General features: G+C 35.7%; 1 protein-coding gene across 1 annotated transcript in view; it reads left to right on the forward strand.

The window, feature by feature from the left end:
- NEO1 (neogenin 1) overlaps positions 1-23,609 on the forward strand; it is a gene marked incomplete at both ends in the record, with an annotated part of 194,557 nt that overhangs the window by 111,573 nt on the left and 59,375 nt on the right. The window contains one exon of the mRNA XM_080692886.1: positions 19,072-19,291. Within this exon, the coding sequence (XP_080549012.1) occupies positions 19,072-19,291 (220 nt within the window). The remainder of the gene's footprint in view (positions 1-19,071; positions 19,292-23,609) is intronic.

A 23,609-nucleotide genomic window follows, 5' to 3' on the forward strand; every position in this document is an offset into this window, starting at 1 on the left:
AGGGGCTAAATGGGCAATGTTTTACCCCATTATGATGCATGAATACAATGCACCAATAAAAATTATCATATAAGATTAGAGTGTAACAACACAGAAATATGCTTTTTTTAAAATAAAGTATGCCCTTTCTTACTAAGTCTGATAATTGGCAGTTTTTTTAGTTCAGTAAGGGAAGAAAGGTTGATGAAAAGGGAATAACATAAACTTGTTTTGAGTAAAGGAAATTCCCACTTTACCAACCTATTAAATGACTTGTAGGATATTATGGCCGTAGCAGATAAGGATACACATATTAAGCAACACTTTTTTTTTAACATAGAAACATTTGTCAAAAATTCCATATAGTATCTGAGGTTAGTATTGTAAAACAGAAGTTCTGGAATAAGTGACTAATGGCCTGGCGTGAGTAAAAGTTGGCTAAATCACAGGAAATGATTAGTCATTAGTGGAATATTTTAAATGTGAAGTATTTATGCAGTAGTTGATGTTAGTGTTAATTAAAGGATAAATTCTGATTGATTATTTTGCTTTTTTGTGACATTAACTACAACATTAAGAAAAGTTTTACTCAAGATAACTGACTTGCTTTGTTTTTGTTTTATTGATGCATTGTAATCATACATCTTAATGAGGTACAAGATGGTAGAGGCATAATGCACACATCACTCATTTAGCCCTTCCCCACTCTCACCCCATTCCCTCTTCCCTCCTTCTCATGTTCTGCTTAGTGATGACTTTGATATGTTTGTGAATGTACATTATATGCATTGGGTGTGTCTCTCTTCCACCTTACTATTTCCCTCACTTAAATCACCTTGTTTACTCATCTCAGGTTTCTCCTTCTTTGTCTAACAGAGTCCCTCCTATGACCCATTTTCTTTCTAGCTTCTGCGTATTAGGAAGAGCATCAATTTTTTTACTTTTTATGACTGATTAATCTCACTTGGCATAATGTTCTCCATTTCCCTGCAGATAACATAATTTTGTTCTTCTTTATGGCTGAGTAAAATTCCATTGTGTATATATATATCATAAAATACTTCTATTGTAACACTTAGGAGATTTTTTTAAATGCTCTGATAAAGAATTATTGGGTATAGAGTGGGAGTTACTTTCAGTAGGGTAGACAGAAAGGGTCTTCTCCAGGAGGTGTTAACATTGAGACCTGAAGGAATAGAAGTAGCTTGTGTGTATGTGTTTTACACAGACAAGTACATATAACACATTTGTATATAAACTTTTTACATTAACCAGTATTTTGTAGATATGTCAGTACTTATAAATTCACCCTTTTTGGTTTTATCAGTATTGGGGATAAACAGGGGCATTCTACCTCTGAGCTACACCCCCAAAACTATATTTTATTCTTTATTCTGAAACAAGGTCTCAGTAAGTTACAGAGGGCCTCACTAAGGCCATGAATCTGTGATCCTCCTGTCTCAGCCTCCCAAGTACTAGGATTACAGGCGTGTACCACCAAGCCCAGGATAAATTTACCTTTATTTAATTATCCTATAACTCATCAGATTAAACTATGAAGAGACATGCTTTTGAGTATTTTGTAGCAGTGTTAATTTTGTTTTAATTTTTTATTGGTGCACTTTAGTCATAAATCTTAATGATGTACAAGGTGGTAGAGGCATACATGCATATATCACTCATTTAGTCCTTCCCTATTTCCCATCCCATTCTCTTCCCTCCCTCTCCTTCTCATGTTTGGCTAGTGATTGATTTCAATATGTTTGTGAATGTAGATCATGTACTTAGGAAAGAATAATTTAACATTCATATACCATTTTATCAAACAATTTTATTCATAATCCTTTATCCTGTAGATTTAGTTGCCAAGTATTAAAGATTTATGTTAGACTAGCATTAGTCCAGAAACAACCTAATAAAGTAAAGCAATAAGGGAATTAGTTAAATACATGAACACAATGGAATACTAGGTAGCTGTTAAAAAAAAGTAAGATATCTTTGTATGGGAAAATATCCAAGTTATACTGTTAGTAAAGCAAGTTGCAGAAAAATATGTCGTCTCGGCCAGGCGTGGTGGCCCATGCTTGTAATCCTAGTATTTGGGAGGTTGAGACAGGAGGATGAAGGTTTGCCGCCAGCCTCGGCTACTTGGTGAGGTCCTTTGCAACTCAGTGAGACCCTGTTTCAAAATAAAGAATAAAGAATAGGCCTGGGGGTGCAGCTTGGAGATAGAATGGCCCTGAGTTTCATCCCCAGTACCAGAGAAGGAAGGAAGGAAGGAGGGAGGGAGGGAGGAAGGGAGAGAGAGAAAGAAAGCAATAGATCATCTGATTTTCTTTGTGGAAAAGATCAGAGGGAAGGATATACATGTATGTGCATTGTTATGTGTAATAGAGTTTTATAAGGCTATGCAATGAATGATTTGTTAATGATTGTTATATATGAGGAATGAAGAGATTGATTGGAAGAGTCTGATGATTGGGAGGAAATGACAATAGAATTTCAGAAATCTATTTTATTTAAATGTATACCTGTTTATTGATTTTTACTTTGTTGAAGGCAGTTTTAAACCAATTTTTTATTTCTTGAAACAAAATACTGTAGGAGAAAAAATACTTTAAAAGTATTTGTCAACTTCCATGTATGGTGGCACACACCTATAATCCTAGTGCTTTGGAGGCTGAGACAGGAGGATTGCTGGTTCAAGGTCAGCCTCAGCAATTTATCGAGACAGTTTCAAAATAAAATAGGACTGGAGATACAGCTCAGATGTAGAATATTTCTGAGTAGAATGCATGCATGCGTGCACACACACATACACACAGAATTAGGCAATATGAATCATAAAACTAATGTTAAGGTGGCTAAATATAGTTTATTAAAATATTTAAAACTTTTTTTTTTTGCGGGTCTGGGTATGGAACCTGGGGGCATTCGACCTCTGAGCTACACCTCCTGCCCTATTTTTTATTTTTTATTTTGAAACAGGGTTTCACCGAGTTGCGGAGGGCCTCACTAAGTAGCTGAGGCTGTCCGTAAACCGCGATCCTCCAGTCTCAGCCTCCCGAATGCTGGGATTACAAGCATGCACCTCCACGCCCAGCTTACAACATATTTTTATGAAACTAAGTGTTGAGTCATCTGCTCTGTTAATGAGATTCACAGTTATCTGCCAGAGACCTGACTATATAATAATCTACTATAGGGGATGATATCAAATCATGGAGCATCTAGCTAGAATAGACCTTAGAGATCTGTGTATTTAATTTAATTGACCTGGAGACTCAGTAAAGGGACTTACCTTTAAAAAACTAATTAGCATGAAAGTCAGAACCTAAGTATTCAATTTCAAAGTTTATATACAACTTTAAGAAATTTAATGTTTTGAAGATAGAAATTGATTTTTTCTTTTGGTGTTAATTTCAGATTTGGTCTTTGAAGTCAGTATTCTGGTCAAACTTATTGACAATTTAGATACATCATTTTGCTGGTATGACTGTTCATCTAGTAGATCTGAGGCAATCATAGTGCATATCTATTGTCCAAGTATAATTACCAAAAGTATCTTTTTTACTTTCAGAAGTATTGGAGCATATAATTATTATATTGTACCCCAATTATTATGTATGTTATATATATGTTATTATATGTTATTATATATTTCACCCCAATTATTGCCAATTTATTGAATCTGAACCATTCTTCACAGTGCCAGGGTAGAGGTTTTGGACCGTGATTCTAAATTGTAATGCAAGTTGTGCCAACGTGCCACTCTTAATTCTGAATGGTAAGAAACAGTTTCTGTCAGGTTTGACAGATAGGAAGGCAATGTGGCATTTGAACTGACGCCAGAAGAAAGTGTGTGATTCCAGATTGGTCAGCTTAGATTACATGAAGATGGAAAATGTTTATAAATAGTTCAAAGTGCATTTGGGAATAGCAGGCAGTTCATTTTAACAGTGTTCAGAGAAGTATGAGTTCAGGAATATGTTTCAGGAAGATATGTGTGGATCACATTATTAGAATTTTTGGTAGCACTAGGGATTGAACCCAAGGGCATTCTACCTTTGTGCTACACCCCCAGTCCTATTTTTTTAAACACAGTTTCACTAAATTGTGAAGGGCCTCTTTAAGTTGCCAAAGCTGGCCACAAGTCTGTGATCTTCCTTTCTCAGTCTCCCTAGTACTGGAATTACCAATGTGAGCCATGATGCCCGACTTGGACAACATTAAATTATATCAAGTCAGAGTGTTGAGATTTGATGAGCAGTTGGAAGACCTCAGCAACTTTCAGTACATGAAGAAACAAGTAATACTTTAAGAGGATTAATGTATTGAGTGTGCTAAATGATTCAAAGAGGAAAATAAGGACTCTATGATAGCACTTAGGGTTTTATACCAAATCAGGTGTGATGGTTAAAGCTCTCAAGTAAGTATTAGCAATGGAAGGAAATCCCTTAAAGGCAAATACATGATAAATATTTATTAGATATTGAACAGATATTCCTGCAAAGAAGGATAGGACTAGGTTTTTGATTTATTGGATACTTAGAATAACGGAGAAGAAAAGAATAGAGTTCTACACCAAGGGGAAGTAGAATGAGTCTCTGTATAAGTCTGAGGTTATGATCATTAGTCTTTAGGTTAAGAAAGTATGTCCCCATTACTCTTGTCCTGTACTGGAATGGATGCTATTTATTTATTTATTTATTTATTTTTGTGGTACTGGGAGTGGAACCCAGGGGCTTTTCTACCTCTGGGCTATACTCCCAGACCTATTTTATACTTTATTTGGAAACAGGGTCTCACTAAGTTGCTGAGAGCCTCACTAAGTAGCTGAGGCTGGCTTCGAACCTGTGCGATCCTCCTGTCTCAGCCTCCCAAGCACTGGGATTACAAGTGTGCGCCACCACACCCGGCCTGGATGCTCTATTTTTAAATAGCTCTGGTTTGGTAGGCGTACAATTAAAGTCTAAATAGTTTATTTAATGTTAAATATTCATTTTGTCAAAAGTTATGCATTTTAAGACTAGAACTCATAAGACCCAAATAATAATTTAGTACCTCAGTGATAATTTTTGGTGTTTGGCAATTAACTAGAAGTCCTGCATATAAACCATGTGTGGTAGCACACATCTGTAATCCTAGTACTTGGGAGGCTGAGACAGGAGAATTGCAGGTTCAAAACCAGCCTCAGAAACTTAGTGAGAGAACTTATTTCAAACTAAAAAATAAAATAAGGCTGGAGGTCTAGTTCACAGGTAGAATGCCCCTGGATTGAATTCCCAGTACCAAAAAAGAAAAGAAAGCCCTGCATATAAACTTTCGGGCACAAAGATAGATTTGAAAATTATTAGAGACCAAGCTTGATTTGTAATATGATGCTATTATTTTGTTACAAAGGAAGAATTATTTATGTAGTGCTGAAACACCAGAAGGAGGTAGTATGTCTGAATAGCTTTTAATTGGTAGCTATGTTTAAAAGATGTTAAATTATACAATAATGTCATACTTGGCAGAATTCATTTGGGTCTGAAAGACATTACTGACAATCTGGCTGCTTACAGACTTGATTTCATATAGTTGCAGTGCTAGATCAGTATGTTTTTTAACTTTAGATTATAGTGTTGGCATTAAGAATATCTTCCAGTTGATATATGCTTAAAGACTACCAGAAATAAAAAGTATAATACAATTTGATATTCAATTTGGAAATATTTTCTTTTAGTATTAACATTTTGAATGTTACTACTGCCTCATAACTACAGCAGTATTATCCTAATATCTTAGCTGTTTGTTTACTTTTAAACCATTTTTGTTTACCACCAGAATTATTGTCTGAGTTTTCCCTTAAACTGTATGTACCCGAGCATTGTAGACCCATCCAACTGGGTGAGAGAATGTGAGAGACTTTATCTGGATTCCATTTTAGTGACAGTTGTCTTCTACTTTTTAGAGTTTCTTTTTAGTTAATACTCTTACAGCCGGGTGTGGTGGTGCACACTTGTAATCCCAGCATTTGGGAGGCTGAGACAGGAGGATCACGGTTTATGGACAGCCTCATCTACTTTGTGAGGCCTTTTGCAACTCAGTAAGACCCTGTTTCAAAATAAGGACAATAAAATATAGGGATGGGTGTATAGCTTGGAGGTAGAATGCCCCTTGGTTCCATCCCCAGTATTATAATAATAATAATAATAATAATAATAATAATAATAATAATAATAAATCATCTTACAAATTTTAGTAGTTGTAGTTCCCTGTAAAGTAGTTTTCTTAAAATGCTTTATTAGAACTGCTTGAGTTATTTGCTTTCTGCACAATCTGAAGAAATAAAAACTGCTATCTGAATCTTAAAAATGCCAATTCTCTTTTTCTTGCTACATCTTGAACAGTTGGTTATGATTTAATTAATGTAAATCTTTAAACACATTGAAACAAAAATCACCTTTTCCTTTTTATTGGTCTAAGTGGGGGAATCAGCAGAAGTACCTTTATACATGTTATCTTCTTTACTCTGGGGTGTTGAGATCTTATTGGGGAGATAGCATTTTGGTTTAGGTTGAAAGGAAAGAAGGCTATTTTTTTCCTGAGCTGACTGCTGCAGTGCGTCATTAACATCTGGCACACCTTTTTTAATGAGTGCTTTTGATGTCAGGAAAAAGTCAGATGACTTCCCTAAAATTGAAACCTCTCTCCTGTACACAAGAATGGGAGGGATATTTTATGTTCATTTTATTTTATAACTTCCTTCAATTGTTTATATAAGTCATTCGCTTAAACCAGGAGTTCACTGCAAGGTCCACTTAACAGAGCACACATGTATTAAAAACTCCTCAGTACAATGTATTCCTGTTAGTTCTTCTTTGCGTTTGAGAGTTAGTTTCTCAGAGAAGGAATTCTAAAGTCTTTGGGACCGTACCATCACATACAGCTCTTTTCCCCTTGCACTACAGTTGTTTCAGTACTAAAAATACATGAGTATTTTGCATTTTGTTCCTAACCAATCTCCTAGCCATTCAGTAATTGTTGCCAATGAACATTTTGGATATTGGGGTGCTTTTTCTTCCTTGGAATTGATTGATTGATTTTTATTTGTGTGTCTGCGGTACAATTCATAATAGCCAAATTATGGAACCAGCCTATGCACCCATCAATAGATAATAGGATTATAAAATTATGAGATGTGCACACAGTGGAATTCTACTCAGCTATAAGGAGTAGAATTATGTCATTTGCAGAAAAATGGATGTAGTTGGAGAATATTATGCTAAGTGAGATTAGATGTTTTCCCTCATATATGGAAGTTGGGAAGAAATTGAGATACAGGGAAGACTAAACAAAGGTAGGGTATTTTTGAATCTCTTCATTTTGGAAATAAATATACTTTCGCTGTCACATAGGCTGGGTACCAAATTCATAAACACCAACTTAAATTGGGACTCAGACTGCTGGGAAATCCCATTAGATATTCCTGGTCTGCGCTCTGTTTCTTCATGAAATCTCAAGCCTCCACGCTCCCCATACTTAACAATTTTCTTACTTCAGCAGATAACCCTGCATTTCCCAACTTTTTAAAATTTAAGATTTTTTTATCTAATGCATGACCAATTTTTGATGATGAATCTATTGGTGTTAGTATACTAGACATTACAGCTTATAAATAAAAATTAAGTCAAACATTAATTTTATTAAAATTCTATAGTTTCACCTATTTTTGTTTATAATTTCTAAGGAAATATATTTCTAGTAAAGTATAATTGCAGCTTTGTTCAGTGCTTAAATTTCTAACTATCATTGATTTATATATTTAGAAGCCATGTATGAAGACATTAGTAGTCATGATTTATCTTCCTGGTAGAGTATTATGATTAATTAAGTATAAGACACAATAGATTATAAAATGCAACTTGATTTCAGAGATGTTACAGTGTGAAAAAGTATATCTTAGAATTTCAAAAATGTGGTAATTGCTTTAGTATCAGGAAAAATTAATTTTGTCCTGGTTAATTCTTGTTGCTTTTCACTTTGTTTTGTCTGGTATTGACATTACTCTATACACTTTATTTGGGAGAGGATATTATTCAGTAGTGTAGGCCTTGCCTAGTATGCATGATGCCATGGATTTGATTTTTATAACTGCAAAAATAAAATAAAAAAAAATAAAATAAAATAAAAAACTGTATATTACTGCATTACCTGATATATTCTATTTCATCTTTAAACTTTTGATACCCTTTGGTTTTAGGACTACAACTGTAGACAGTTTAACACATATTGTCCTTGTGAGTACCAACATCTGAGTTTATTTCTATTTACCAAATGGCTCCTCTTAAAAATTCAACACAAATTTAGCTATATATTTTTCTAGAACTTAATTATGAAGATACAGAGTTTCTACAAATGCTATACCATTTCCACTACTGTAGCATCTTGTATGAGACCAACATGGATACCTTTTTATTAACTAAAGTCTATTCTGTATTCACATACCCTTTGCCTTTATCTAATGTTAAGATACTACCAGGATACCACCTTACATTTGGTTATCCTGTCTCGTTACATTTTTCTTGGCTGTGACAGTTTATCAAATTTTTTTTATGACTTTAATAGTTTTTGTTTGGGTTGGGTTCGGGGGTACTAAGGATTAAACCCAGAGGCATTCTACCTCTTAGTCATACCCCCAGCCCTATTTTAGTTTTTATATTGAGATAGTGACTCACTGAGTTGCAGAGCAGCTTGCTTAGTTGCTGAGATTGGCTTGTAAACCTGCATTTCTCCCGTCTCAGCTTCCCAAGTACTGGTGTTACAGGCATTTACCACCACATCTGCTGACCTTAATGGTTCTGAGGAGTCCTAGCAGTATTAACCCTCCCGGATAAACAGACATTTATCAGGGTATCTTCACTATAAATTTTTTCCCTCTTTTCCATATTGTACATTTCAGAAAGAAATGTCTATAAAAGCCCACACTTAGGGATTGGGGAGTTATGCTTCATTTTTGGGCAAAGTATCTATATAGAATATTTAGAATCCTTCTATAGGGGATATTAATTTTCTCCACTTATTTATTCAACTATTTGTTAATATTTTCTTAGGCATTTTTATATCTATTTTCTTGAGATTGCTAGTCTATAGTTTTCTGGTAATATCTTTATCTGGCTTTGGTATTAAAATAATGCTGGCTGAGCCAGGTATGGTGGTGCACGCTTGTAATCCCAGTATTCAGGAGGCTGAGATTGGAGGATTGTGGTTTGTGGACAGCCTCAGCTACTTAGTGAGGCCCTCCACAGCTTAGTGAGACCCTGTTTCAAAATAAATAATACAAAATAGGGCAGGGGTTGTAGCTCGGAGGTCTAATGTCCCTGGGTTCCATCCCCGGACCCGCAAAAAAAAAAAAAAAAAAAAGAATAGCTGTTTTAGTTCATTTGTGCTTCTTTAACATAACACTTTAGACTTATTTATAAGAAATACAATTTTATTGCTCACAGGTCTGCAGGTTATGAGTCCAAAATCAGCAGGTTCCATATCTGGTGAGGGCCTAGTGTTTGCTTCCTAGATAGTGTTATGTTGCTGCATTCTTCAGAGAGGAATGATGTGTTCTTTTCTGGTAAAAGGGACAAAAAGGGCAAAAAGACCCTCCCTTCAACCTGGAGCACTTTAATAAAGGTGCTAGTCTCATCCATGAAGACAGAGCACTCATGACTCAGTCCCAAAAGCCATACCTCAATATTGTTTCACTGGCTACTAAGTTTCAGCGTGAATTTTGAAAGAAACACATTTAAGTCATTTAGCTACCTGTATAGAATGAGTTAGGAAGTGTTCTTTGTGTTTTCTGAAAGAGATTATAGATAATTGATATCGTTTATCCATCAAGAGTTTGGTAGAAACTGTGGGCCTGGTGTTTTCTTTATTTTTAAAGGCCTTATTGGCTTAGTTTCTTTAATAAACATAAGGCTATTCTGGTTTTCTGTTCCTCCTGGTATGAATTTTTGTGGTTTATCTTTCAAGAAATTGGTCTATTTCATCAAACTTTTCAACAATATAAACTAGTTATTTGTAATATAATCCTTACAATGCCCAGGAGATCAGTAGTATTGGCATCTCTTTCATATTAGTAATGCAAGGCGTCTCTTTCTCTTCCCCTTGGTGCCTCACTACTATGATTTATCGATTTGTTGGTCCTTTCAAATAACTAGCTTTTAGTTTTCTCTCTTATTTTCATTGTCTTTGATTTCTACTCTCATTTTCATTATTTACTTTCTTTTGCTTGCTTTAAACTTAATTTGTTCTCTAGTTTCATGAGGTAGATTAGGCATTTTTCTAATATATGCTATAAATTTCCCTCTAAACACCACATTTGTTGCATCCCAAATATTTAAGTTGTGTTTTTCTTTTAATTCAGTTCAAAATATCTTCTTATTTAGTGTAACTTTCTCTTTAGCCCATGGGTTATTTAGATATATATTTATTTCTAAATATTTGCAGGTTTTCCAGCTATGTTTTTGTTGCTTATTTCTAGTTTAGCTCCTTTGTTGTCTGAAAACGTACTACGTTGGATGGTTTTTTTGTTTTTGGTTTTGTTTTGTTTTGCAGTACTGAGGATAGAACCCAAGGCATTCTACCTGTGAGTGACACCCACACTATCCTTTTTCTTTTCTTTCTTTTTTTTTTTTTTGTGGTACTGGGGGTGGAACCCAGAGGCTTTCTACCTCCGGGCTATACTCCCAGACCCATTTTTATATATTTTTTGGAAACAGGGTCTCACTAAGTTGCTGAGAACCTCACTAAGTAGCTGAGGCTGGCTTTGAACCCGCGCAATCCTCCTGTATCAGCCTCCCAAGCGCGGGGATCACAAGCGTGCGCCACCACGCCAGGCTCACAGTCCTATTTTTTATTCTTTATTTTGAAACAAGGTCTCACTAAGTTGCCAGGGGGCTCAATAAGTAGCTGGGGCTGTCCTTGAACCATGATCCTCCTGTCTCAGCCTCCCAAATGCTGGGATCACAAGCGTGTGCCACCACGCCTGGCTGAATGATGTTTTAAATGTGTTGAAATATAAATTTCCATGGAAATTTGACACTAATCATCATTCAGCAGTTGCTGGATTATTGTCTGTTAATATCACTTTAATCAAATTAATCAATATAATTCTTCATGCCATCTGTATCCTTACTAATTTTCTTTTTTCTTGATAAAATTATTGACAAAAGTTGTTTAAACTCTCTAATAGTGAATCTTGCCTATTTCTTCTTGCAGTTCCTTTTTTCTTTGCCTTATATATTTTGGCACTCTTTTGTTGCGTATGTTAGGATTGTTATGTCTTACTGAAATGTTGTCAACTTTACCATTATGAAATGATTTTCTTTATCTGTGATATTCTTTCTTTAAATTTTGTATTATCTAAAATTAATATAGCTAATTAATGTTACATAATCTGTGCCAGCTTTTTCTTCTTTTTTTTTTCTTCAAGGCATTCATTCTCATTCTCCCCCCCCTCACCCCCCCACCTTTGTGGCACTAGGGATGGGACTGAACCCAGGCACATTCTAACAATTTATAGGAAACCAGGTGCACATTAACAATCTGTGATATAATCTGTACCTTCTATCCCACTAAACTCAATCACCTTTTTTCCTACTCATGCTTTGCAACTTAAGTAGGTCTACTACATAAAATACCTCCCTCTCCCAGGACCAAAGCCTACATACATTTCAAGACCCAGTTTAAATGCTGCCTCAGTTGTAATGCTCTTGGCTTTCTGCAGAAGGAAACCCCTTATTTTTAACCTCATTTTACATTTGTTTGTCCCTTCTAGCACTTTCTACTTTCTACTGTAGGCATTTAATGCATACACTTCTTTCCCACTAAACTATAAGATCACTGGAAAGAGAATATGTGTTCACCATTAATTCCATTTGTGTCATTTATGTGTTTAATTGCTAACATTTCTATTTTTTATTTTTTTTTTTGGTGGTACTGGGGTTCCTGGAAGCCCTTCTACCTCCGGGCTACACTCCCAGACCTCATTTTACATTTTTATTTGGAAACAGGGTCTCCTAAGCCAGCGCTCGCGGCTGGCTTTGAACCTGCGCAATCCTCCTGTCTCTGCCTCCCAAGCGCGGGGATTACAAGCGTGCGCCACCACGCCCGGCTAATTGCTAACATTTCTAAGCATGTGCTATTTTAATAGATATTAGTAAATATATTTAGTGTAATTTTTGTCTTTATAGATGCATCCTTTCAAATCAGTTTCTACATCAGAGTTGTCAGCTCATTATAAATATTTACATGAATTTCATTTAAATATGAGGAAGAGATCTTGAGCATGTCTCTTAATTCTGCGTTAGGGATTAATATTTATGAATATCAAGGAAATGGCAAGTGGCTTTAGAATTGATTAGATACGGCTCCTTGTTATACTGGCATCAGGAGAGGTATATGAACATGCGTGAAAATTTCTAGGAGACTCAGGACATTTGGAAGCCATTTGTATGTTAACTACACATTTTTATTTTTCCTTGTATAAGTTAAATAATAATTGATTATCGTATGGAAGATGCTTCCCAATTAAAAAGTAGACACTAAATAAATCATTCTTTCTGTCACTATACCTTTCAAAACTGAAAATCCATGTCAGAATTTCCAAAGCAATTTGATTATAATTTTTTGTAAATAATACATAACAAAGAAGTGTGAGTCATTTCAAATAAGTGATATGGTAAACATGGAATCTCTGAAAACTATTTTTTTCTGCTTCAGAAAATCAGAATCTTGGAATTGTAATTTTTTTCTCTACAGTTATTATCTTCATCCATTTTTATCAGTAGACTATTTGGTTGAACTTTATGTTTTAAAATTTATTTTTTATTTTAAATTAAAATCTTCCTCTGTTTTCTAAAGCTTTTCTTTACTCAAAACCTGTAGAATCTTTAAAAGTTTTAAGATTTTCAAACTAACTTCCATGACAGTTCTCATGGGATATCCAGTAGAATGAGATACAGAATTTACATTGAGGCCATAACTTTTTTTTTTTTTTACAGGTTTTTTAGACTTTATTTTTTTCCCCCAGTACTGGGGATGGAACACAGGGGCATTTAACTCTGAGCTACCCCCCAGCCCTATTTTTTATTCTTTATTTTATGAGTCTCTTGAAAGCAGATATAATGTAAGAGGATGCTAATTCTAAATCACCACCATTGTGTAGCATTAGTCCTCTGCTTCAATTTTCTTTACTTCAGTATAATTTTTTGTTGTACTGGGAGTTGAACTCGGGGGTATTCTACCTCTGGGTTACACCCCAGCCTGATTGTTTTTATTTTGAAACATGGTCTTGCTAGATTGATGAAGGTCTCACTTCTTGCTGAGGCAGTTCTCAAACCTTCAGTCCTCCTGTCTCAGCCTCCCAAGTACTGGGATTATAATTGTGCATGCATTGTTACACCTAGCTCAGTATCATATTTTGAGTTTAGAAATAGTTATGGACTTTATTAGTTTGGGAAGAGAGAAAGAAATCTTTTTTTTAACAATTCTTAAGATCTTTCATAAAATATCACTAATGTATTGAAAGACACATTTGGAATACCATTGTACAGCCTGAATTTGTTATAACTGCCGTATAGTTTTTCATGGCTCTTTTATGTGACAGATTGCTCTCTTGAGCAAATCATATGCAGCTCTTTTCACATTCTGTTAGTGTTTTAATTTTTAATAAAGTAGTATTATTAATAGCTGAGTGTAATTGTTTCTTCATTGAGTATAAATACTTCATTAAATCTCATTAATCTGAAGGAACAGTTGTTTTATTGGATTCTTGTCATGTTTTGTGCTTCTCAAAAGTGTTTTTTACTGCTTTCTTTGAGCTGTTTGCTATGAGGAAAAAATGAATTGCTGTATCAGAATTGTGGAGTAGGACCCAGTAGAGAAATTTTGAGGATGAACAATGAGCTGCATGAGTATTTAAATGAGTTTTTCTATGATAATTTTAGAATAAGACAAATACTTAGAGCAATTTTGATTGATTTTTTCCAGTGACAGTTATAAAAATAGCTTATCTGTCGTACTGATACCATCTAGACATTGCCTGGTCGCTGCAGTTGAAATGCCAGAGTGTTCCACTTTTTTATTTTATTTAAATAAGATTTAAAGTATAAGGTAAGAATAGAGGTGGAGAAGAAAGTACTACTTTAAGGTAGAGAAATTACAAAGTGAGTTTTTATAAAAATATGGTATTTCACTTATCAGTACTTTGTTGTGCTTTGTTGTTTTTATTCTTGAAAGGGTGATACTGTTCATCCTGGCCACTCCTACATTCATTCTCAAAAACCTGGCTAGGTTTAAACATGCTTCCTGTAAGCATCTAGCAACTTTTGTTGTTGTTGTTGTTTAAAAATTTAAGAGTATAAGTTAGGCCTCATCAGCACCAACCATTGAATAATTATTTAGCCCTACCTAGGAACCAACTGAATTTTCAGTAACTGAGTTGGAAATGAAAGCTTGTCATGTGGACTTGTGTGGTGAATGCATATAAACTTTTATTTGGAAAAGGAAATAATTGGATGAAATTTTCTTTTTCATACTTAGACTTGAACCCCCCAGGGGCATTCTACCTCAGAGCTACAACCCAGCCCTTTTAGTTTGTTTGCACACACCCCCCACCCCAGCAGGATCTTATTAGGTTGCTGAGAGTCTCATTAAGTTGCTGAGACTGGCCTTAAACCTGCAATTCACTTTTCTCAGTGTCCTGAGATTATAGGCATGCACCATGACAACTGGCTTTGGGGAAATTTTTATAAATTAGAGCAAAATAATTTAGGATTTAATTGGAAATTAATAGCGTATCATGTAGTTTTAAATAAGTAGTATAATATATGCATTTGTATTTTACACTTAAAAACATCTTTTATGGTCTTTTTTGGTTAGTAAGAACATTTACTTATCTTGGAATGTTGTGGCAGAACTAGAGACATCTAATTTTGCATAGTTAAATCTTTGTTTTCATGAAAACTAATAAATTATTTTTAAAAATTCAGCCTGGGAAACTTTCAATAGCAGGAGAGCCACTGGTTTTCAGGGCCCACTCTAGCCTTGTTGAACAGTCATTCCAACAAAGCAGGGCAATACCAACGACACTATTTTTGCCTGAAGTGTGTTAGTTTTCATGAATAAGTGCTTCTCAGCTTGTTGAATGCTTTTGGTCATTCTTTAGTCTTTGACAACTTTGTCCAGCTTTGTAATTGCTTTTGGGGATGAAAATGTGTTTACCTCAAACTATTATGCTAGAAGCCCAGAGTCCCAATCTATACCATATTGTCATGAACTCTAGTGTGACCCACCTGCCGATTTGATTCTCTGAGATTATAGAAGTCTCTTTTCCCTACTTGTTCAGCTAAGACATGGAACAGCAGCACTGAAACCCACCTGGGGAAAGAACACTGGGGCTACACTAAAGTGATTTTTTTATTGTTAATTAGGAATTATTTATAATCTATTTTATTTATATTTTTATTCGCTGTGTAATAGAATACATGTATTTGCTTCACAAATTGTATCTCATCATATAATGTTATTTATGCATGTCCTGTCAGCTAAAAAGATTAAAATACTTGCATCATGTCATGAGAGTCTAAAAACATTGGACTCTGTTGACTAACATTCTCCCTGAATTTTCTTCTGTTTATTTAGTAGATATAGATTTACTGTTTATCTAAAGTAGAGCTACAGTGAGTGATTTCTAAATGAAGCAGATACAAATCTTGTCCTTAAGGACCTTATAGGTTAGTGTAAGTTACACAGTGTAAATAGAAAATGCTGGATGCCATTAACGAATTACAGATCTGTGCTGTTGGCCAGTAGGGTAGTTGACTCTCCTTATCTGAGTGATTCCGTGCTCACCCATTATTCCCTTCACCTTGTCCTCCCTGCTTACATTTGTGCCCTGACTGCTTTTATACTTATATTTTTGTGCTTGTTATCCTTTCAGAGCTAGTTATGATAATAATTAGCATAGCATGTGTACTTTTTTATTTGCTGTGCATCTTGTCAGATCAACCTCAGGCTTGCAGGTAGGGAGCATTACTGTTCCCGGTGGAGAGACGAGGATGCAGATGTCAGACAGGTTGACTTGCTGCCCTCACATTACCTCGAAGTGGTGGGTCAAGTTTTGAACACAGATCTTTTGTACTTGAAATCCTGGGCTCTTTGCAGTATACTCTGTTGCCTCTCACATGACAGACAACTTTCCTCTCTAACTAGTAAATAGTTGGGTAAAATTAGGCTTGGTAAACATACTTAGACTTGGAAGTTAGCTTAAAATGTTTCTAAACAGGCCTAGAAATGAGGCAGCAGAAAAACTGTGTTCAGACTACTCTTTGAATCCTAAAAGTTTTTTTCTAATAGTTTTAAATTTTACAGTAATAAGATTGATATCTCCAGTTGCTTGCATACATTCTTCTGTAGGTGTTGGATTACTTTGATACAACATACTCAAAATCAAAAGCATCATTAGTCTGCTATCTGTTTTATTATTCCCCTTCTGTTGAGGACACCCCAAGCTGTCCAGTCTACCAAGCCAGAAACCTAGAAGTGCTTGACTCCTTCATCACCTTCATCTTACCATCTAATTCCATCCTTTCTACCTACCTTATAAACTGACAGAATACGAAAGAGAATTTTGAAAACTGAGAGGCATTTATCTCTGAGGCAATATATTTACCAAAGCATATGAGACAAGAATAAGTTCTTAGAGGCCATTCAGACTTGACTTTGTGATATTTGCACTTGTTTCAGTCATGCATGTACTTATGTCTGATGGAAAACTTTATAATCTTACACTTTAATAATGTGTGTGTGTGTGTGTGTGTGTGTGTGTGTGTGTGTGTGTGTGGTATTGGGGGTGGAACCCAGGGACTTTTCTACCTCCAGGCTACACTCACAGATCATTATTTTTATAATTTGGAAACACGGTCTCACTAAGTTGCTGTGAGCCTCACTAAGTAGATAAGTTTGGTTTCAAACCTGTATGATCCTCCTGTCTCAGCCTCCCTAACGCTGGGATTACAAGCATGTGCCACAACGTCCAGTTTATAATCTTACATTTTAATAGTCTGTACTCTCAGCTCAGTGGGAGAACTCTTTGATTTCCAGGATCACAAAAGTGAAACACAAAAACTACTTCACAAAAGTAAAACACAAAAAACTACTTCCATGAGCTGGGCATGGTGGAGCACGCTTGAAATCCCAGCATTTGGGAGGCGGAGACTGGAGGATCGTGGTTCGCAGACAGCCTCAGCTACTTAGTGAGGCCCTGTTTCAAAATAAAGAATAAAAATTAGGACAGGGGGTGTAGCTCGGAGGTCAAATGCCCCTGGGTTCCATCCCCAGACTGTTTAAAAACAAAACAACAACAAAACACTACTTCCATGAAGGTAGGGACAAAGGAGAGAGTAAGTGATTGTCTAAGGTAACACGGGGTAAGTGTCACATCCAGCCTGTAAGTAAATTTCTCAGACTCCTACTACCTAAATCTAGAGGTCTCTTAGACTAAAAACCAAAGGTGATTTTACCCCTCCACCACTTATTGTGACCAAAGATGAGTGATTAAGCTCCTGTAAATGTCAGTCTGTACTTTAAAGACAAAGGTACTATGATAGTACTAATAATTTTTGTGAGGACGGAATGAGCCATATAAAGAGCCCGAGTGTTGTGTAGTACATGCTCTATCAGTGGTAGCTATTGAATTACTCTTTCTTCCTCCTTACCTACTAGAAACATAAGATTGGCCTTCCTCTGATGTTCCTTTAGAGAATCAGTTCCATCTGGCAAGTTTATTTATATTACCTCACTTTAGACTCTCTTAGAGTTCACTGACGTTTCCAGGAGGTTATTTCCCTACCGCTTCGTTCAAAACTTAGTGTGTAATTTTTGTGTTCTCTTCTGCTAATTTCACCATTAAGTTTATGACACAACTTCTCCCTCCCTCCCTTTCTTTCTCTTTTACAAAGCTGTGGATCGAACTCAAGGCCTCATGCATGCTAGAATGTGCTCTACCACTGAGCTGCTTCCTCAGCCCCTTGAGACAATTATAACTAATGAATTATTTTAACTAAATATTATGACATTAAACTGGTATTTTCTGACTTCAAAGTAAAGCAAATTTTAAGTTCAGTGTTAGGAATAAGTTTCTAAAATCACAATTGGCCAGCAGGGAAACAGGCTGTCTTAGGAGGTAAAGTTATCCATGGCTACAGGTATATAGACAGAGACTTTTGACCAGTGCATCTGCTTTGTCTCCCCCTGCTAATCCCCAAGGCCCACAAGCTGTTTTAATCAACATACAGAGCACTGAGGAGTATAACAAATAATCCACCTATTATATTTTTATGGCTTTGGAATTTTTGATTTAAGATTTTATGTTGTTGTAGTTAAATGAATTGACATGATAGCAAATTAAGTGTAACTTAGCAAAGTGAGCGCGGTTGTCACTTCCTTGAATATTGCCAGTACAGAGAGCAGAGTTTAACATTAGGCTCTAGCAAGATTTTATTCAGAGTTAAAGATATGCACAGCTCTGTATTGAGGTAATGATAGCCAGAGGTCTCTGTTACAGAGTCTAATTAGACTTACCCACAGTGTAAACATTATAACTAGGTTCCTCTATACTACATATATCCTGTATTTTGATAAAGTAAAATACAATATTGAGGTCAATCATATTGTGAGAGTCTTATATGTAAAGTTTGATAGATGTTGCATGCTGCTTTCAGGATTAAGAAAATTACCTGGGCACTGCTGTGCCCCTCCGTGAGATGTCTTATTCTTATGCCACCCTCCCTAATCCTTACGCACGATCATTATAGTGACCAGAGAGTCTGCTTGTTCTACGGTGATGTCTGTTGAGTACTGCCCGTTAGTTTTCAATGATTACCCCTGGCCTGCATGTTAGCCTTCAGTTTAATGGCCTTTTTTATGTTCATTCATTTTATTTTGTTTCCCATCATGGTTTTATTTCTTTTTTATTTTGTTTTTTCTGTTCTCTTTTTAAAAACCGTCGTGGTTTGCCCTTCATATTCCCCAATGTTTGCACATGACAAGATGTTGCCATCCCAACATTACCTCCCACTTCACTGACCAGTGCCACTACTGACCATCTAGCACCAGCCACAACAGGACCACTGCCTTCAGCTCCTCGAGATGTCGTGGCCTCCCTGGTCTCTACCCGCTTCATCAAACTGACATGGCGAACGCCTGCATCAGATCCTCATGGAGATAATCTCACCTACTCTGTGTTCTACACCAAAGAAGGGATTGCTAGGTAAGTATCTGTGTGTCTGGAGCCAGTGGTTCTGCGCCATTCTGATATGCTCTGACTCTTTGTTGCAGACTCTATATCATTTCTCATTCCAGAAAATAAGATCACTGGGATGCATTTTTCCTAAGTTTAGGTTATTACGTAAATTCCCAAAGTTTTGGTATTCTTTTCTGTCTTTCTGGGATAACTTGGACAGAAGGTAGAACTATTTATAGGTTGGAAGTATTGAAATATAATCAAGAAGACTACTCTTTTTTTTTTTATAAGGTCCAGTCAGCACAGATTCTAGAGATTAGGATTTATTAAATAAATCTTAGCTGAATATAAGCCTGTACCCTTATTTGGCATGAGCTCCTGAGCTTCACGGGGGTCTCCTTGGTGATACAAGAGTAGTTTGTGACTAATTTTCCTAAAATAGCATTTTCATTAACTATCTCTTTATCTCCACTCCTTTTATAAGCCCAGATTGCTTCTCCATTGCTTATAGAAGAATATACAACATCTCTAGGCCAATTTATTCTTTAGCCAAGCTTTATTTTATCTGTCTACCCTCATTTTCCTTTTTTTTCTCAGTTTAAACTTACTTTCTAATGAAGCTAATCTAATTCTTATCACTATAGTCTTTTTCTCTAGTTTCTTCAATTGCTTCCCTTTCCTCAGCAGAAATCACTTAATCCTCTTTGTCCCCAGTTAAGCCCTATGAAGGCCTTCCAGAGCTTCTACTACCTTTTAGCACATTAGCCTTTCTCTCATACATATGGCTGATAATGGCAGTTGATTATGATAATATGAGAGCCATGATTATTTTATGTGTATTTATATTGTTTTCTCAACCAGATGTTAAATTCTTTGTAAGGAACCGTGCCACATGAGAGAGAGAGAGAGAGAGAGAGAGAGAGAGAGAGAGAGAGTGTGTGTGTGTGTGTGTGTGTGTGTGTGTGAGAGAGAGAGAGAGAGAGAGAGAGAGAGAGAGAGAGAGAGAGAGAGAGAGAGAGATGGTATTAAGGATTGAACCCTGTACCCATCCTAGACAAGCACTCTACCACTGAGCTATACTCCCAGTCTGACTGCTCTTAGCCTTTCTATATTGGTTAGGGTCCTAGTACCTCAAAAAATAAAGCTTGTATTTCTACTAGGGTGCTGAAAGTCAATATACTTAATGCCCAGACTAACAAGTGCAAGACACCTTAATTTAATAGTCTTAAAAGTTTTGAATGACATAATCTGAGTTTCATAGATGGAACTACTCATTGGATAATGTTTACCTGAATACTGTACTGGATATTTTGGTTTTGCAATGATAATGAAACAAAATTCTGTAAACACAAAGGTAAGATATTACTACCAAAGAGAAAGTTTCAGTATCTGTTAAAATTTCTCATATTGAGTAGCTGAAGCTCCTATCTTGAAGGCCAGCCTCAGCAACTTAGCAAGAACCTGTCTCAAAATATAAAAAGGGAGCGTGGAAGCACACGCTTGTAATCTCAGTACTTGGGAGGCTGAGACAGGAGGATCACAGGTTCATGGTCAGCCTCAGCCATACTTAGTGAGGCCCTTCATAACTTAGTGAGACTGTTTCAAAATAAAGAATAAAAAATAGGACTGGGGTGTAGTTTGGAGGTAGATTGCCCCGGGTTCAATCCCCAGTACTGCAAATATAAAATGAATGAATGAATGAATGAATGAATGAATGAATGAATGAATGAAGAAGAAAGGAAAGAAGGAAGGAAGGAAGGAAGATGGGAATATAGCTCAGAGGTAGAATTCTCTCCCCCCCCAAAAAAAAATCTCCGATAGATTTTAGAATCTCATTAAAAGTTCATAGAATGAAAAAAGCATATAGTGATCCTCTGTATAATAGACTCTGTTTCCACAACAGGGCATTGTAATGCACTAGAAACACATTTCTCTTATAAATAACTGTCTGGCTTCTTATCTGTCATCCCCATATGACACTTTCTCTTGCTGCCTTGAATACCTACGTAGCTACTCTAACTTAGCTCCCTCAGTCACTAGGACGCTGTGATTTATTAAGCTATGTTATTCTTATGCCATTTGCTAAACTTTCAGGAAATCTCAATCCTGATGACATGAGTTGACAGCTGGAAATGGGAAATAGGAATATTTGCAATAACAAAAACTATAAACTAGAGCCAATTGTTAAAACATTTACCATAATACTGCTGCGTCATATCACTCATGCTATTGGTTTTGGTTTTGCTTTTTTGTTGTTTTTTTTTTTTTTCCTGAGAATTCACCATAATCTAAGATTATCTCTTTCATTAATGTATTTATTATGGCTGTCTCTCTTAATAGAGAATGTTTTTAGCACCTGGAACAGAAACTGGCACATAGAAGTATTAAATAAATACTAAGTCGATAAGTTAATTTCATTCAGTAGAGAAATAATAGATTAGTAATCATTTGTGCTGTAATAACTGATCATTTGATGGAAAAATAAATTATGTCCCTATTTTATATGATTATAGTAGCAAAATATAAGTGGATTAAGAGACAAATGTTTTTAAATCTGTAACTACATTAGACAAAAATATAGAAACTTTATCATTGGGGAAATGGAAAGGGCCTTTTAAAAGATAGAAAATCCAGAAGTCATAACAAGAAAGATAGACAGTTTATTGTATAGGATTCCATGTGATAAAACATTATAAACAAGTTAAACATCAAATGAGAAATTAGAAAAAATTTTGTAACGTTTATAAAAGATTATATTGATATCCAATCTATTTGAAGAGTTGACAATATATCCAATATTAAGAGAGTTGAGGCTGGGAAGAAATTTAGTCCAGGTCATTGGCAGTAGTATTAAAATGGTTTTTAGGGAAGGTCACTTGGCAGACTTTTAAAATCATTTTATTGCATATAGCCTTCAATCCAACAATTACAGTTCTAGCTATTCATCCTATTAATACAGAGATACACATATGCATAGGAAACTCATACAAAAATTTTATTATAGAATTGTTTATAAGATTAGAAAAGGAAATAGTGCAAATATCTATTGGTGGAGGAATGAACACATAATATATATTTACACATTTGAAGTATATCAGTTTTTTAAAATGAAATATCTATATGTTGTAACACGTATTAAATACCTAGAACAGTAATTTTCAACCAGGGGCAGTTTTACCACTCATCTCCCAGGGAGCATTGGGCAATGTATGACAACATTTTTGATTGTCACAAGAGGAAAGGGAGTACTTAAAGGCATGAAGTAGATGGGACATGGTTGCAGATAAACATCCTACAGTGTACCAGAAACTCCCGCGACAAAGAAATGTGCTGACTCATAACTCAATACTTCCAGAGTTGAGGAGCCCTGGCATGGGGAGATCTGATAAGGTACATATATGTGTGTCATGGGGAAATCTGATAAGATACATTTCGGTATATGTGTGTCGCAGTTAGGTTTCAGGTAGGATAAGTTTGTGGTAATAGAACTAGGATTTATTTTTCAGTTTTATATATGTATGCATAGTATACATATATGTCTGTATTCATATGTTTTTAATGAGAATCTGTTCCTTAAATTCTTTATTAATGGACCATAGATTGGGAGTAAGCAGGGATGATAAATGAAGTTGGAGTTGAGGGAAATACAGAAGGCAAGCTGGCAGGTGCAGGCAAACAAGACAAGTGTGTGTAAAGGAAGAAATACAAGGTAAAGGTCTGGTTACAGCGGGGTTTCTGCTTTGAAAAGGATGCTAGAAAGCTAGCCTGACTGACCCAGAGTTTTGGGTAGGAATTAGTAAGATGTAGAATGGCAATAAAAATTTGTACATAATCAGAAGAGAAGGGACCATCTTAGGCTCTAGAGCAAGTGCACGCTGTGATTGTATTCGGCAGTTTGTATTAGCAGCACTTTTGGGAGTACTACACAAGGTTAGAAAGAAAAAAGTGGAGCCAGAGAGAAAATGAGGTAGTAGCTGTGTTCATTTAGACATGCAGGGCTGATCGCCTAAACGCAGATGAGAGAGTGACATGAGGTGATGGGGTGTGGTGGGGAAGTACTTGAAAGGAAAATTCTTGGGAGACTAATAATTTTGTTACTTCCTTACTTGAAGTTTGTGGGTTTTGAACAGGGCAATGAAGGAATAGTAAAGAACGCTATAAGTTAAAAAATATATTCTGGCTTCTTATTTTATAAACAGAATTTACCCAGCCTTTCTAAGCTTAACTTTTCTTACCTAAAAAACAAGGTTAATAAAATTAGTTCACTGACTTCTTTTAATAAGAACTTAGTGTAAGGATGTATGCCACTACTTTCATTTGCAAGTTCCCACACTTTCTGCGTTCA

This window comes from Muscardinus avellanarius (genome assembly GCF_963383645.1).
Source record: "Muscardinus avellanarius genome assembly, chromosome: 3".
Taxonomy (NCBI): Eukaryota; Metazoa; Chordata; class Mammalia; order Rodentia; family Gliridae; genus Muscardinus; species Muscardinus avellanarius.